General features: G+C 43.1%; 2 protein-coding genes across 2 annotated transcripts in view; one reads left to right on the top strand and one right to left on the bottom strand.

Moving 5' to 3' along the window:
• The window catches only part of LOC138645626 (up-regulator of cell proliferation-like), a 59,014-nt gene extending 44,819 nt beyond the window's left edge, over nt 1-14,195 (bottom strand). The window contains exons 1-2 of the mRNA XM_069735071.1: nt 14,144-14,195; nt 3,430-3,729 (exon numbers count right to left, since the gene is read on the bottom strand). Of these exons, the coding sequence (XP_069591172.1) occupies nt 3,430-3,712 (283 nt within the window). The 5' untranslated portion in view covers nt 3,713-3,729; nt 14,144-14,195. The remainder of the gene's footprint in view (nt 1-3,429; nt 3,730-14,143) is intronic.
• On the top strand, nt 4,331-4,816 carry LOC138646209 (octapeptide-repeat protein T2-like). Its single transcript, XM_069735672.1, has one exon. The coding sequence runs from the start codon at nt 4,331-4,333 to the stop codon at nt 4,814-4,816; it is 486 nt and encodes a 161-aa protein (XP_069591773.1).
• Nucleotides 14,196-17,820: the final 3,625 nt, after the last annotated feature.

Raw genomic sequence — 17,820 nt, 5'->3', positions numbered from 1 at the left:
GTATACCCCTCCTCACATGTAAAGCGCCATGGAATAAATGGCGCTATAATAATAAGTAATAATAATAATGTAGAACCACAGTAGTTTCCACCAGCACACTACGTGTTGAGAGGATTAAATGAGAGTTATGTTATGGGCTGGTTTTAGTGGACCTCCATAGAGCGGGTGGGAGGGGGTCCACCGTATCTCCACCTGCAGAGTCCTGACAGGACCTGTGTAATGTCAGGATCATGTGATCAGTCACATGATGGAGGAGTAACAAGTTCTGGTCTTAAATGTCTGAAGGCCAGAGCTTTCAGTGTGCAGTATGGGCCTGGAGAGAGAGCACTCCAGGAAAGTATGTGCACATAGTGCTTGTGCAAGGACATTGTTAACCCTGAGTGGGCTGACCCCCACTAGTGAAAGGACTGCACAAAGTGCTACCGTTTTGTTTTGTTTTGCCCAGAGGCAAACAAAGTAATCAAGAATTTAGGCAAAAATTGTATGTCTGTTTTCAATATAGTCCTCAATTCCATAAAATTAAATTTATTATTAATAGATTTCTACCAATTTTATATGAAGATGTAACATTAGCATTAATTTTACAATCAGGGTGGAATGTGATTGCGAGGAGAGCACCCACACTTGGAAACATAATTTTTCCTTGTACATTTTTATCCAAAAAAACACAAAAAACTGGTTGGATTGCACAGGTTTTTTCAGATGTGGAGGGACCAATTGTAGAACATGCAAGCAACCAATAGTAAAACTTTTAGCAATAATAACATTGCAAAATGTAATATTAAGCAATTTATGAATTGTAATTCATGCAATGTCATATATCAAATTTATTGTTCTATTTGTAATAAGGCTTATGTGGGTTGTACCTCTCGAAAACTAAAAACACGGATATCTGAACATCTCTAGTACATAACAAACACTGTCAGCACGAATCGTAATATTTCATCAGTGGCTAGACATTTCATCTCCAGCTATTCCCGGAATGTTGTCCCTTTCGAGGAGGTGATACCAGACAGTGTCTCCTCACGTGTGAATCTTTCTGGATATACAATCTCGGCACACAAACTCCTAAAGGTCTAAATAAGCGCAATGAAATCATGTTCCATTATTGAATTGAGGTTCTATGTAAATGTACTGTATTTAAGTTTTTGTGTTTAATCAGTGTATCAATTCTTCTTTAGAATGTTTTTATGTGATTTTATATATACGTGCAATTAGCACCTGCAGTGTGTCACATGACATGCTTAAACAGGTTTATTGGTTATTTCACAATTTAAAGCAGTGCCGTTTTCGTAGAATATCAACTGTGATAAAGATCGATCTGCGATCGAAACGCTGTTGCTGTACCTTCCCTGTCATGAGTGTGGTTCAGGAGCTTTGAAAAATGTTTTAATCAAATTGAATAAATCTTGGATTTTACTGAAGGAGCTGGAACATTGCAAGTTTATTATCAAGATAACTTTGGTCAGTAACTTTGGAGAGCAATTACACTCATGTAGGGTAGTCTCCCCAGCCAACCCTAGGTGCTGCAGTTTCCCAGTCTCGCAGAGCACTGGCGAACAAAATGCCTCTTGCCTCCACAATACATACAAATGTTCTACCTGTACCTCCGCCGTCGTTCCTGCACAGAAACTTTGGCCTGCTCAACCTGCATCGGCTCATCAGTGGCAGGTGGTGCACCTTGCGGTAGGGTAGCAGAGGGATCTGGAAGTTTGGAGCCAGTCTGGGTGGTCCTCTGGAACGAGGAGACAATGAATCTTGTTCCTGAGCTTGCTTATGGAAGCGGAGATCTATCCTTGTGGTCAGATGTATAAGGACATCGAGCGAGGATGGTAGATCTCTGACAGTCTTGATTTGACCGGACAGGCCTTGCCAGAAGTTCACCACTAGGGCTTAATCGTTCCAAGTCAGCTCCGTTGCCAAAGTACGGAAGCATAAGGCATTCTGGGCCTTGATATTTGTGCTCTGCCTTAGACAACAAAGACACAGTAGCAGAGGATGTACGACGTTGAACCTCGAATACCGCTCAGGACATCTCCAGAAACTTTCCAATATTGCGGGTCTCTGGACCTTCACGCCCTCAAATGGGGTTTGCCCAGACCAGGGCTTGTCCAGACACAAGAAACCATAAACGCTATTATGGTCCGGTTCAAAGGAAAGAGGTGAGCGTAGAGTGTGAAATGGATCTGACATTGATTAATGAAGCAGGGGCTCTACTTGGGGTCTCCATCGTAGTGGGACGGAAGTGGAAGCTGTAGCTTAGCCATTCCACCAGAAACTGGAGCATTAGGTGGTTCCCTCGGAGAGGCAGACTGTCCAGAGGAGGGATGACCAGACATGTTAGAAGTGGAAGGCCAGGAGGCTATTGCTGTGGAAAGATCCTGCACCTGGATTACCACCAAATTGATGGCCTGCATCAATTGGTCCTGATGATCACGCTGAGAAGGGACCTCCTCATACCGTACTTGTACACTAGACTTGGGGTCCCTGGGTACCGATTTGTCAGTGAGCCTGAACATAATGTAATGCTGGTGGTTGTGGACCCACTGCGCTTACCCTTGAAGGGAATGACTAAGTGTCTACTGGGTATTCACTAGAGCCTCTGATGGTGAGGATAGGCTTGGCTGCCGGTAGACACCAGGTACCACTCCATGGCAGTCCCCAGGACTAGAGCATCTTATTAATAATAATCTTTATTTTTATATAGCGTTAACATATTCCACAGCGCTTTACAGACATTATCATCGCTGTCCCCAATGGGGCTCACAATCTACATTCTCTATCAGTATGTCTTTAGAATGTGGGAGGAAACCCATGCAAACATGGGGAGAACATACAAACTCCTTGCAGATGTCCTTGGTGGGATTTGAACCCAGGACTCCAGCGCTGCAAGGCTGCCATGCTAACCACTGAGCCACCGTGCTGCCCCATGTTACTGGAGGGTCAGAGTTGTGAGTATGATGTACAGCAGGGTGAGGCACAAGCATAGTCAGATGATCCAAGGTCAGAGCGGGCAGCATGCGTTCACTATTCAAAGAATGGTGATGTCAAATAAAACGTGTAAACAGGCTAGGTTGGTAACGGGAGACAGTATCTGGTTCATGTGTACCTTTGTATTCTATCAGGCTAGGAACCAACATTAGTGGGTGGAGTCGTCTGCTACAAATAACTGTAGAGTTTGGTCGTGCCCCCATGACTCACAACCACAAAAGGCAACTCGGAGCAATGGTCTGGTACTAGGTGGTGCAGAGTGAAACACACGGTGAGTAGTGCGGCACTCAAAAGGCGTACGAGCGGCTGGCGTAACACGGATGTGTGAAAGACCCCTTAAGGTGATACCAAACTTGAATATTTTTTATTTTACTAAAGAGAAACAGTGTAGAAATTTGGAGAAAAAAAACTGTCATATAATAGAGGCCAGGTACTCACTGTCCTGAAACTGTTCAGACACCGATGACAATCCTGGAAATCTGGGAATCATGTTTTCGAGATGATTTAAGAACTTCTGGCAGGCCTCTTCTCCCTTTTGAAGAATTAGGTCAATCAGATTAAGTGTTTTTTCCACCGGACTCTCAACTTCACACAGATTCCTGTATTGTTTCCATGTTATAAGCTGGAGAGAGTCCACTTCATCCATGAAACCATCTACGTCCTTCTCAAATACCTCGGAGAATTTCCATCTCAGACGGTAGATGGTCTTGGATGCCGCCATGATAACTGAAGGTCAGCCTGCAAAAAAATGTAAGCTCAGTTACTTCTGCTCTGGCTGGTCAATAATATGCAGTACATGATTGGGAACAGTTGTATCTATTGTATAGGTGGTCCTAATGGAAGTATAGAAACTGCTGAGCAGTGAACTCTGTGCAATAATGTAACAAGGCCCTCACACCACAGAGTGAGCTGGATAAGGAATTCTGGGGAGAGATAAGGGGAAAACTCCAGGACAAATATGGAAGAACAGGGGCAATGAATACTTGAGAAGATGAAGAGTTATCCTGGTGGACACAGGTGAAGGTTGCAAAAGAGGACACCCAGTGATGGATAAGGTGATGGGAGGAAGTAGGGAAATAGAGGGGAAGAACAAAGGAAAAGCTGGAGGAGGAGCAAGATATTCAGAAGGGAGAAGGAGAGGGCTGCAGAGGAAGACACATGTGGAAAGAAAAGAAGATGGGGGGAACAAAGGAAAATCTGAAGAAGAGGATATTCAGAAGAGACAAAGGAAGAGCTCCAGAGGAAGACACCCAGGGAAATAGAGGGAAAGAGCAAAAGAAAAGCTAGAGGAGCAGGATATTCAGAAGGGAGAAGGAGAGGGCTGCAGAGGAAGACACCCATGGAAAGACAAGAAGATGGGGGAACAAAGGAGAATCTGAAGAAGAGGATATTCAGAAGAGACAAAGGAAGAGCTCCAGAGAAAGACACCCAGGGAAATAGAGGGAAAGAGCAAAAGAAAAGCTGGAGGAGCAGGATATTCAGAAGGGAGAAGGAGAGGGCTGCAGAGGAAGACACCCATGGAAAGACAAGAAGATGGGGGGGGATCAAAGGAGAATCTGAAGAAGAGGATATTCAGAAGAGACAAAGGAAGAGCTCCAGAGGAAAACACCCAGGGAAGGACAAGGAAATGGAAGGAACAAGGGAAATGCTGTTGAGGAAGATATCCAGAAGAGAACACCCAGGGAGGGAGATGGGAGGAACAAGGGATATGCTGGAGAGGAGGATGATATTCAGAAGAGAGAAGGGGGAGCTGCAGAGGAAGACGCTCAGGGAAGGACAAGAGGATGGTAAGAACAAGGAAAGAGCTGAAGAGGAAGATATTTAGAAGAGATTAGGGGAAAGTTCAGGAGGAAGACACCTAGGTAAGGACAAGGAGATGTGGGAAACAAGGCAAATGCTGGAGAGGAGGAGAAGATACATGGGAGGAGCTGCAGAGGAAATCATCCAAGGAAGCAGATGGGAGGAAGGAGGGGAAGGCTGGAGAGGAGGATGATATTCAGAAGAGACAAAAAAGCTCCAGAGGAAGACACCCAGGGAATGGCAAGGAGATAGATGTAAGAACAAGAGAAATGCTGAAGAGGAGAAAGACACATAGGGATGCAGCAGGTGTGGACACAGACTAAAGAAGAACCTTGTGCAAGAACAGCGCATTGACCCTTTGTAGTCCAGTAGTTTGTCATAATGCACTCCTTTATGTGTCTGACAGAAGCTATTTTGAAGGTAGTACTGGCCCTCTTATCTCTAGGGCCCCAGGGAAGCGGCACAAGCTTCGCCAATGATATGTCCACCTTTGGGAGGCACCAAGACTGGGACATGGTACTTTGGTGCTGTAGGCCGATGAGGTAAATTGCAGATCCCCACACCTACATAAGAAGGAAATACCAAAAAGTGTCAAATGTTATAGGAGCCTATGGGTAACACCGCACATAAATCAGAACTGAAATATCCAAAGAATCAGGCACAAAATCAATTCAGAAAATATTTAATGATTTTATTGAACAATTTAAAAGAACACAAAACAAGCTAGGTAATAAAATGGTGAGGGAAGGGAAAGGGGGGGAATGGGAGAGATAAAAAATGAGGGGAGAGGGATGCATGTACAAATATTGGCATAGATGATCAGTATGCGTATTAATTAGCAGCAATATTTCCATAAAATTCATGAACAAATAAATTACATATCATTAAAGTGCTGGTGCTAAATAAATTACACAATTTATACAAAAATATATAAAAATAAGATTCAATGTTGCCAGAAAAGTGCATATAAAGTATCAATGAATTTTATCTAATTAAATCTGTTCATGACTAAGGTATATGGCCCATGCTTATAAGTTCCTGAAGGGAAATGCATGCCCAACAGATATAAGTCAAACAATTAATTGCTACATAATTAAATGAGGATAAATCGAGTAAAGCAGTACATGAAAAACTTATATTGACCATAGGCACAACACAGCCCCCTCCACCTACTCCAACGCACGTTTCCTGCTGCTTAAGTCATGAATAGATTTATTCAGATAAAATTCATTGATACTTTTTATGCACTTTTCTTGTAGCACCAGCACTTTAATGATATGTAATGTATTTATTCATGAATTATGTAAATATTGCTACTAATTTATACGCATACTGAACTTTTATACCAATATTTGCACATGCATCCATTTCCCATCATTTTTTATTTTTAATCTCTCCTATTTCCCCCTTTTTCCCTTCCCTCACCTTTTATTGCCTAGTTTATTTTGTGCTCTTTTAAATTGTTCAATAAAATCATTAATATTTTATAAATTGATTTTGTGCCTAATTCTTTGGATATTTCAGTTTTGGTTTAAATTGCAGATCCCACCTACTGACGCTCGTGGCGCTCAGCTCAATATATTTTTTTGGCCATTAACGCAGTGACCAACTGACACCGTGTGACTCACAGTGTATATGATTCCATTCATTATACCCCAAAATGAATGCATACCACATATACAAATACCAATATTATATATGGTGGCATATAAAAGTTTAGGTACCCCTGCTCAAAATAACAGTTATTGTGAACAGTTAAGCAAGTTGAAGATAAAATGATCTCTAAAGGGCCTACAGTTACAGATTACACATTTTCCTTTTGTATTTTAGGCCAAAAAAATACATATTTAGTAATTTTTTGCAATTTATAAATTACAAAAAGGAAAATGTAAAAGTTTGGGCACCCTTGGAGATTTGTGTGCTCAGTCAATTTTAACCAAGGTTTCAGACATAATTTCCCTGTTAGGCTTATGGCTTGTTCACCATCATCATTAGGAAAGGCCAGGTGATGCAAATTTCCCAGCTTTATAAAAACCCAGCCTCCTCTAACCTTGTGCCAAAAACTGCAGCCATGGGATCTTCTAAGTAACTGTCGAACACTATGAAAATGACAATAGTAGAGGCCTACAAAGCAGGAGAAGGCTATAAGAAGAGAGCAAAGTGTTTTCAAGTTGCCCTTTCCTCAGTTTGAAATGTAATTAAGAAATGGCACTTAACAGGAACAGTGGAGGTCAAGATCAGGTCTGGAAGACCAAGCAAAATGTCAGTGAGAGCTGCTCGTAGGATTACTAGAGAGGCAAATCAGAACCCCCACTTGACTGTAAAAGACCTTAAGAAAGATTTATCAGACTTTGGTGTTGTGGTACATTGTTCTACAATTCAGAGACACCTGCACAAGTATGGCCTTTATGAATGAGTCATCAGAAGAAAGCCTTTCCTGCATTCTCACCATAAAATTGCACATCATAAGTATGCAAAAGAACATCTAAACAAGCCTAATGCACTTTTGGAAACAAGTCCTGTGGACCTATGAGGATAAAATAAAACTATATGGCCACAATGATCAAAGGTATGTGTGGAGAGATAAGGGCACAGAATTTCAGGAAAAGAACATCTCACCAACCATTAAGCATGGGGGGATCAATCGCGCTTTTGGGTTGTATTGCAGCCATTGGCACGGCGAACATTTCACAGGTAGCAGGAAGAATGGACTCAATGGAATTTCAACAAATTCTTGATGCAAACATAACACTGTGAGGGACGAGGGAGACTCCATTTTTGATTTACTAATTCCGGACCAATATACTATCCATAGATCTCCTTCCACTCCCAATTTGTGGCCCCCACCCTTGGGATAAGTATACAAATTCCCAAAAGAACAGGACCTTGCCATATGGCCAGAGAATTAGAGGTCACATGTTAACTAAAGTGAGGAGGAACAGAGCTGGGACCCCATGCTGTCTTTTGAGCAAGCGGGCCAACATCAACCAGCTATCAATGGAAGCTCTAGATGGAGCATCACCGACACCTAGAAATGAATTATGAGAGTACCGTGCATCTCAGGGTTAAGTCCAGTATACCACCAGATAAATAAATAGGGCAGCACACTGCAGCGCCAAAACATGTAAACTTGAAAAAACGAAATTTGAACTGCATTACTGCACTAGAAATATGAAAAATGAGAGCTTTTAGCGCACAAAAATGGCCAATTTTATGTGTACCTCGTAGCCACGTTAAGGCATCTCTCTTATACGAGGTCCTAAGTTTGACCTACCTCACTGAGAATAAACGTCTCCATCTGAATGGGTACATGCAAAAACCTCTTCTTGGACTCAAATTCTCTCTCTATGTGGAGGGGTATTGGACCTACTATAATTAAAACACCTGAAGCTAGGAGGCGGGGAGTGCACGATCAGAAGGCTAGAGAATACATTTCAAAAACCTGACCTGCACATCCAAACATAGACTGAGTGTGAACAGGTGCTGAACCCAGAGTCGCCAACTCGTATATAGTTAAATAAATAGGGCAGCACACTGCAGCGCCAAAACATGTAAACTTGAAAAAACGAAATTTCAACTGCATTACTGCACTAGAAATATGAAAAATGAGAGCTTTTAGCGCACAAAAATGGCCAATTTTATGTGTACCTCGTAGCCACGTTAAGGCATCTCTCTTATACGAGGTCCTAAGTTTGACCTACCTCACTGAGAATAAACGTCTCCATCTGAATGGGTACATGCAAAAACCTCTTCTTGGACTCAAATTCTCTCTCTATGTGGAGGGGTATTGGACCTACTATAATTAAAACACCTGAAGCTAGGAGGCGGGGAGTGCACGATCAGAAGGCTAGAGAATACATTTCAAAAACCTGACCTGCACATCCAAACATAGACTGAGTGTGAACAGGTGCTGAACCCAGAGTCGCCAACTCGTATATAGTTAAATAAATAGGGCAGCACACTGCAGCGCCAAAACATGTAAACTTGAAAAAACGAAATTTGAACTGCATTACTGCACTAGAAATATGAAAAATGAGAGCTTTTAGCGCACAAAAATGGCCAATTTTATGTGTACCTCGTAGCCACGTTAAGGCATCTCTCTTATACGAGGTCCTAAGTTTGACCTACCTCACTGAGAATAAACGTCTCCATCTGAATGGGTACATGCAAAAACCTCAGCAGTATACCACCAGAATCCTGGGAGCCCTCCGCACACACCCCTATGTCTCATCTTTCTCCAGCTGTCCCAGATACCGAGCTATCGAGACTGGCTCTCCGGAACCACTTAGCTGACCCAAGGTTGGACTCTACATATCGGTCCAGCCCCAATAAACCCATTGTCAGTCATCCCATTTGGACCTTCCACTAGGAAGTTATGACCCATCCTAGATATTGGGAATTATTTCAGCTAGGAGGTCAAGGGAGGAGATTTCAGTCCAACCCAGAGGGGCAGTGGCGTATATGTGTAGGGGTGAGCTAGGGGTTAAAAGCTAGCCACACACCTTTAGCCATTGCCATTGTTCTGCCATGGAAGCCGCGTCGCGCCATGTGTGGAGATGGACCAGGAACTAAGAAGGTGCCTGTGGACTCAAGTGCTTCCCTGGGGCCCACATGCTATAAGAAACAGTAACTTGATACATGCAGCTAACTGCTATCCCCAACCTGTACCCTACTTTTATCTGTACTTCTGCCTGTAATATCTGTATATTACTCTGTATATATCTGTAGTATCAAGTGCGCCTTTCGGCAATTAAAATATCAATTAATCTTGGCCTGCTCTTTTATCTTGAAACATAATTTCTCACGTCAATGAGTCCGGTTAGTACTTACACGCTACCTGGGGTTGGTTTCTGACCTGATATAAGTTGTTAATGGACCAGGCTTATATCTAACGAGGAACTGGTGGCAGCATACCGTTCTGGTGTTATTGGGGGATCTTGGCAGTGATGGACTGGAGGTTTATATACGTATATATTCCTTGCCTAGGACTGGTGATATATATACCACCCTCACTGCAGAGTGCCCCGATAACCAGTATGTGACAGGGCAGCCTCTCCATCGACTACTTATCCTAGGTGCAGTTCCCTGACTGACCTGAGGGTAAGGGGGCGTCAAAGAGCTGTAACTGTGTAAGCTCTGTCACAGATTGGAGACGGCCGAGGGATATCTGTATCCCCCCGACTCTCATTTTTCCTTACATTATCTGTAAAAAAGCTGAGGGTGAAAAGAGGAAGAGAATGGCTTCTATAAATGGAGAATGGTCCTAAACATGTCAAAATCCATAATAGACAATCTCAAAAGGCGCAAGCTGAAGGTTTTACAATGGCCCTCACAGTCCCCTGATCTGATCATCATTGAAAATCTGTGGCGAGACCTCAAAAAAATAGCAGAGGATGCAAGACGACCCAGGAATATCAGAGAACTAGAAGGATTGTCCAAGGAAGAATGGAGGAAAATCCCTAAGACAAGAACTGAAGGACTATTATCCAGCTACAAACTGCGGTGCTACTTTCAAAACGGGGTGCTAATTATTATTATTATTATTATTTATTGTTATAGCGCCATTTGTTCCATGGCGCTTTACATGTGAGGAGGGGTATACATAATGAAAACAAGTACAATAATCTTAAACAATACAAGTCATAACTGGTACAGGAGGAATGAGGACCCTGCCAGCGAAGGCTCACAATCTACAAGGGATGGGTGAGGATACAGTAGGTGAATAGGTACTAACCACACAGGGTGTCCAAAACTTTTACATTGGCCTATATTCCTTTTTTGTAATTTTCAAAATGTAAAAGATGAAAATATATATTTGCTGCCTAAAATACAAACTAAATGTGTCAGCTGTAACTTTAGGTCTTTTAGAGATCATATCATCTACAACTTGCTTAACTGTAATTTTGACCAGCACTGCCCAAACCTTTACATGCCATTGTATAATAAGTGACAACACTGTATACAATAGAAAGAGAGGACATTGCATGTAATAAGGGGCAGCAAGTAAATGATGGGGGGGGGGGGGGGGGGGAGGAATGCAGCTGGATGATCAATCCACTGTTTGCATAGACCTGCCATATAACATTTAACCATTTGAAACCACACCTCCCAGTATGACCACTAAAATGGGAAGGCTATGCTGGGAGCTGTTTCACTGACAAGACTGTTATGAGCCATCATCACTCTGCAGACCATACAGTGATTAGCGGCAGCATAAACATTTCCAATCAGTACCTTACAGGGGACGTTGGCGTTGCAGCTGCTCTCTTTCTTTTGTAGACAGATATTATTGACCTATTGACTATGCATAGGTCATCCATATGAGATTGGTGGGGGTCCATCACCTCATCTCTGGTATTTCATATTGCACTTTTTGGGGTCGATTTCCCTATAAACATCTCTGTAGTGCTTTCCAGTATACCGGAAACAGAAAAAAATGTTCAAACTGAAAAGTAAATTATGCTGTCATGCTGTTGCAGTGCAGTATAGCGCAACCTCCACCAGGGGGAACTTGTGAGGGAAGTGAGGCTGCACACACAGAGTAGCAGCACAGACACCACCAAGTGGCGAGAGAGTGGTCAGACAAGCCGAGTCAAAAAACAGTCAGAAGCAGAACCACCAGAGGTTGCAGCAGTACACGTGGTCAGGAACAAGCCAGGGGGTTCAGCAACGGTCGGAAGCGGATAAAACAAAGACAGAAGGCAGAAGCAAGTCCGAATACAAGCCAAGTCAAAACTAGGGAATCAAACAAACTTACAGGGAAACACTGCTAAAGGGCAGATACAAAAATTGAAAAGAATCGATGACACTAATCGGTTAAAAAAAACTTCTTTATTCCAATACTTTAAAACATCCCAGTGACCAGTAGAAGCGCCACTGCAGCTTTAAACGGCTGTCGTCCATTCCACTCCTGCTCCCATCCTCTCGATGCCGATGTTTTAAGGTATTGGAATAAAGACTTTTTTTAACCGGTGAGTGCCATCCGTTCCTTTCAGTTTTTGCTTCCATTGTGGCTATTTGTTTGGAGTGGCACCCTGGCTCACAAAGCACTGTTGTATACATGCTTGCAGCATCAGTTCATGCAGTTACCTGTGCACTGAGTGGCTTCCCCACTGTGCGGATTAACACTTTTCTGGAGCTATTTTGGACTGCTAAAGGGCAGACAGAGGGAGTCAACAGACACGGGGCAAGTCAGGGATCACAGCAGGACAAATCAAGATCCACCAGAGTCAGGTACACACACGCCGAAGGCAGAACTATAGCTAACACCGCCAGCAGGATGCATCGGAGCTAATTAGCAAACCTGAACCCAGAATGAGGCAGAGCAAAGTTAACCCTTCATATGATCGGCCCGGAAAAAGGGCAGACAGGACAAAATCCCGGAACGGATCATGACACATGCCACCGAGAAAATGCACAACACTGTCACACTGCAGCTCTGCAGGTAAATGCAAACTCCACTAGATGGCAGCAGAGTGGAGAGAGGGCTGAAATCCTGCTCAAAGCAGACCAGCAGAACTGCAGTGAGGCTACCAGCAGGTGGCAGCATAATAGTCAAACAAGCCGGTCGATACCAGAGAGTAGAGTAGTACCAAGTGGAATTCCAAGCACAGAGTCAGAGCACTGCCAAAAGGTCAGTACCGGTCTGTAGCAGAAGTAAGAGACAGAATCAGGTCAGAGCCAAAACGGAGTCAAGTTTCGGGGAATCCAAACACACAGGGAAACACAGAGTCGGGGTGGGAAGAAAGGAATGAACAGACACGGGCAAAGAAAGCTAAACGCAGCAGGATAAATCAGGGTTTTATCAGAGCCAGCTACACACGCCGTAGGCAGGAAATATAACTGACACTGCCTGCAGGATGCGGCGCAGAGAAATAGCAGACCTGACACCAGAACGAGGCAGAGAAAGTTAACCCCTGACATGACCAGACTGGGAAACGAGAGACTAGACCCAAAACCCGGTCTGGATCATGACAAACATTCTTAAAATTCATTGCTTTTTTTACAAACATTTATAAACAGTGAAAAATGGTGTTTGTGCAAGGCTGGAGTCACACAGGCAGAAGGTGGGAGTGATGGGATAAGTAGAAATCAGGGCTCTGTACTTTTTCTCTTAGGACTACACTCCCACGATGAGTGTGTGCTGTGTTTATCCGCAGTGTATTTACAGATGGGATTCATAGAAATCTTCTGCTCACTGGGTGAATTGACCTACGGAGTGAGTGTGAAATCCGCAACCTGTCAATTTCTCTTGCAGTAAATACGTATTTTATAGACTTGAATGAGATGAGGGAAATCCGCAGATAAAAACACATATGGGCTTTTAGTTGTTTCCCCAGTGGAGACGCACTAATAATGCACCTAATCCGCACACGACTTTATATATAAAGTTTTATCAAAGTTTAGTAACAGGTAGTATCCAAAACAAAACCATTGTATAAGAATCACGACAAACTAAAATGAGACAAAAACGCAAGTAACAAAATGTAACTAATTGGTGTAAATATGCGGCATAAAATCTGAAACCTCAAAAACGCACAAAATGCTCATCGTGTGAACTTAGTCTAACTTTCACTAAAAAATCATCTAAACCTGCATGAAAAATTGTCCTAAACAACCTCTAAACCTGGCGGTGATTCCAGAGTCAGACTTCTGACAAGTGTATGTACAGTGGCGTGAACGGACAGCAGACGACCAGATAATGACTGGTGTGCACACAACGATGTGTAAAAGGCACAGTGTGCAGACACCGATGTAAAAGGCGCAGCATGCACACAGCGATGTAAAAGGCGCAGCGTGCACACAGCAATGTTAGTTCACATTGCGTTAGCAGCAGCCCGTTCAGCACATACGCTAACGGGCTGCTGCTAGCGCAAATGTCGGCGTTTGCATCCCACTAGTGCAGATAGCTATCTGCGCTAGCAGTGACGGACCCGGAAACGCTGCAGCCCGCGTCTCGGATCCGTCACTCATTGACGGTGCATCGCTAGCGCACGCCCATTGTGGACGTGCGCTAGCGATGCGCTCGCTATTGAAAGTAATGACGGCGTTAACGGACTACGTTACACCGCGTTATGCCGCGGTGTAACGTAGTCTGTTAAACGGGTTCACACAACGCAGTGTGAACCCAGCCTAAAAGGCGCAGTGTGCGCCAGGATGGGCCGTCCAGTGCACGTTAGTAAGTTAGTTAGTCCTGCGCCCCTACACTGAGGACGAGCACATGAAGCTGTCACAGTTGGACACGGCCACAATTTACAGATGTGACTGGCCCGAAATTTAGTTCGTCCTGTAAGATAACGGCATTTACAACAAACATATAAACAGCTGAAGCAGAATGGCGGGACTGACTCACCCGACCCAGCAGAGCTGCAGCAGCCTCCTCCTCGCCGGCTGCCGGGATCTGCGAGGATATATAGTGACGACACTATATATATATATATAAGGGTGTGGCAGGAGCGCCTGATAAAGGGAATGATTTCTCAGAAAGCCGATTTATTTTCACTTTCTCTTTCATTCAAATCCTGTTATTTATTCATTTCAAGCTCCGACCATTAACCCTTTCTAACCAGAAGGAGATATGGTGTTAACTAAATACCCTGTATTTTTTCCCCACCTTTTGACTAGCACTTGCTCATTTACTGTGATTTTTTTACAACAGAGTATTTTTGACCTCACTGTGCTCTTTTGTGTCTTCAAGTTTCTTGGTGGTGTGAACGTTTCTACAGACTTGTTCAATGTGCAAGTAGCCCGTGTGTTTCTGGTTCTATAATTGTTCTCTTGTTTCTACAAGACTGGGGAGTCCACCACTCCTTATGGGTCATTTGCATCAAAGCTGTTCCATCCAGCATGTCCACATGGATATTTTCTCTCTGAACCCTGCTTATACAGGTACTATACAGATGATCAGGTTTTTAAATACATCAGATAGGGATTATATACATTAGTTAGGACTGCTCTATTATGGGTATACCTTGACGATTGGTGGAGCAGCTTAATATACATTTTTTTTGCAAAAAAACGTATTAACTAAATACCCTGTATTTTTTTCCATCTTTTGACTAGCACTTGCTTATTTACTGTGACTTTTTTACAGCAGAGTATTTTTCACCTTACTGTGCTCTTTTGTGTCTTCAGTCCTCCATATAGTATAATACACTCCTCATAGTCCTCCATATATTAAAATACACTGCTCAGTCCTCCATATAGAATAATACACTCCTCATAGTGCTCCATATAGTATAATGCACCGCCATAGTCACGTGCTGAGAAATGGGTATGACACCCCCCATAGAATATAATACAGAGCCCCATAGAATATAATTTAGCCCCCCATAGAATATAATACAGCCCCCATAGAATATAATGTAGCCCCAACAGAATATAATACAGCCCCTCATAGAATATAAAGTAGCACCCCATAGAATATAATACAGCCCCTCATAGAATCTAAAGTAGCACCCCATATAATATAATGTAGCCCCCACAGAATATAATACAGCCCCCTATAGAATATAATGTAGACCCCATAGAATATAATACAGCCCTTCATAGAATATAATGTAGCCCCCATAGAATATAATACAGCCCCCCATAGAAAATAATGTAGCCCCACACAGAATATAATACAGCCCCTCATAGAATATAATGTAGCCCCCCCATAGAATACAGCCCCCCACAGAATATAATACAGCCCACCTCCCCATAGAATATAATACAGCCCCCCATAGAACATAATAGAGCCCCCCACAGAATATAATACAGCCCCCATAGAATATAATGTAGCCCCCCAGTAGAATATAATGTAGCCCCCCATAGAATATGATGTAGCCCCCCATAGAATATAATACAGTCCACCTCCCCATAGAATATAATGTAACCCCACACAGAATATAATACAGCCCCTCATAGAATATAATGTAGCCCCCATAGAATATAATGCAGCCCCTCATAGAATGTAATGTAGCCCCCACAGAATTTAATACAGTCCCCCATAGAATATAATGTAGCCCCCATAGAATATAATACAGCCCCCATAGAATATAATGTAGCCCCCCATAGAATATAATTCAGCCCACCTCCCCATAGAATATAATGTAGCCCCCATAGAATATAATACAGCCCCCTACAGAATATAATACAGCCCCCCATAGAATATAATACAGCCCCCCACAAAATATATTACAACCCCCATAGAATATAACGTAGCCCCCATAGAATATAATACAGCCCCCCACAGAATATAATACAGCCCCCATAGAATATAATGTAGCTCCCCATAGAATATAATACAGCCACCTATAGACTATAATACAGCCCCCCACAGAATCTAATAAAGCCCCCCATAAAATCTAATACAGCCCCCTATAGAATATAATACAGCCCCCCACAGAATATAATACAGCCCCCATAGAATCTAATCCAGCCCCCCCACAGAATATAATACAGCCCCCCATAGAATCGAATACAGACCCCCTTAAAATATAATACAGCCCCCACAGAATATAATACAGCCCCATAGAATATAATACAGCCCCCTCATAGAATACAGCCCCCACAGAATACAATACAGCCCCCTACAGAATATAATACAGCCCACCTCCCCATAGAATATAATACAGCCCCCCACAGAATATAATACAGCCCCCATAGAATATCATACAGCCCCCCACAGAATATAATACACCCCCCATAGAATACAGCCCCCAACAGAATATAATACAGCCCCCCACAGAATATATTACAGCCCCCCATAGAATATAACACAGCCCCCTGCAGAATATGATACAGCCCCCTCATAGAATACAACCCCCCATAGAATATAATACAGCCCCCCACAGAATATAATACAGCCCACCTCCCCATAGAATATAATACAGCCCCCATAGAATATAATACGGCCCCCTCATAGAATACAGCCCCCCACAGAATATAATACAGCCCACCTCCCCATAGAATATAATACAGCCCCCCACAGAATATAATACAGCCCCCATAGAATATCATACAGCCCCCACAGAATATAATACAGCCCCCCACAGAATATAATACAGCCCCCCATATATTACAACCCCCCACAGAATATATTACAGCCCCCCATAGAATATAATACAGCCCCCTGCAGAATATAATACAGCCCCCCATAGAATATAATACAGCCCCCTCATAGAATACAGCCCCCCATAGAATATAATACAGCCCCCCATAGAGTATAATACAGCCCCCATAGAATATAATACAGCCCCCCACAGAATATAATACAGCACCCCATAGAATATAATACAGCCCCCCCAGAATATAATACAGCCGCCATAGAATATAATGTAGCCCCCCATAGAATATAATACAGCCCCCCATATAATATAATACAGCCCCCCATAGAATCTAATACAGCCCCCCATAGAATCTAATACAGCACCCCATAGAATCTAATACAGCCCCTGTTGTGAATTCTGCCCTTGGGCTCCCTCTGGTGGTTTTGAGTGGAACTGCTGCTCCTTGGGTTTAGCTTTAGCAGCTGCTTTCACTAATCGTCTCTCCTGGTTCTGCTATTTAACCTGGCTCTAGTCTTCAGCCTGTGCCACTTGTCAATGTTCTCTGGCTGGATTCACATCTCTGCTTGGATTCTCCTGGTTTCCTGACCAGTTCTGCTAAGATAAGTTCTGGCTTTGCTCATTTCTGTCCACATGTTGTGGACTTATTGTTCTGTGCATTTTATTTTTGTCCAGCTTGTCATTATGGATTTGTTCTGTTAGCTGGAAGCTCTGGGAAGCAGATTTACCCTCCACACCTTTAGTCGGGTGTGGAGATTTTGTAAATTCTGTGTGGATTGTTTTGTAGTTTTTATACTGACCGCACAGTATCCTTTCCTGTCCTATCTATCAAGCTAGACTGGCCTCCTATGCTAAAATCTGATTTAATCTCTGCGTATGTTATTTTCCCCTCCTCTCACCGTCAATATTTATGGGGGCTATCTTTCCTTTGGGGATTTTCTCTGAGGCAAGATAGGTTTCCTGTTTCCATCTTTAGGGG

This window comes from Ranitomeya imitator, chromosome 7, assembly GCF_032444005.1.
Source record: "Ranitomeya imitator isolate aRanImi1 chromosome 7, aRanImi1.pri, whole genome shotgun sequence".
Taxonomy (NCBI): domain Eukaryota; kingdom Metazoa; phylum Chordata; class Amphibia; order Anura; family Dendrobatidae; genus Ranitomeya; species Ranitomeya imitator.
The sequence above is the reverse complement of the archived record's forward strand: the minus strand, read 5'-3'. Positions and strand labels throughout refer to the sequence as shown.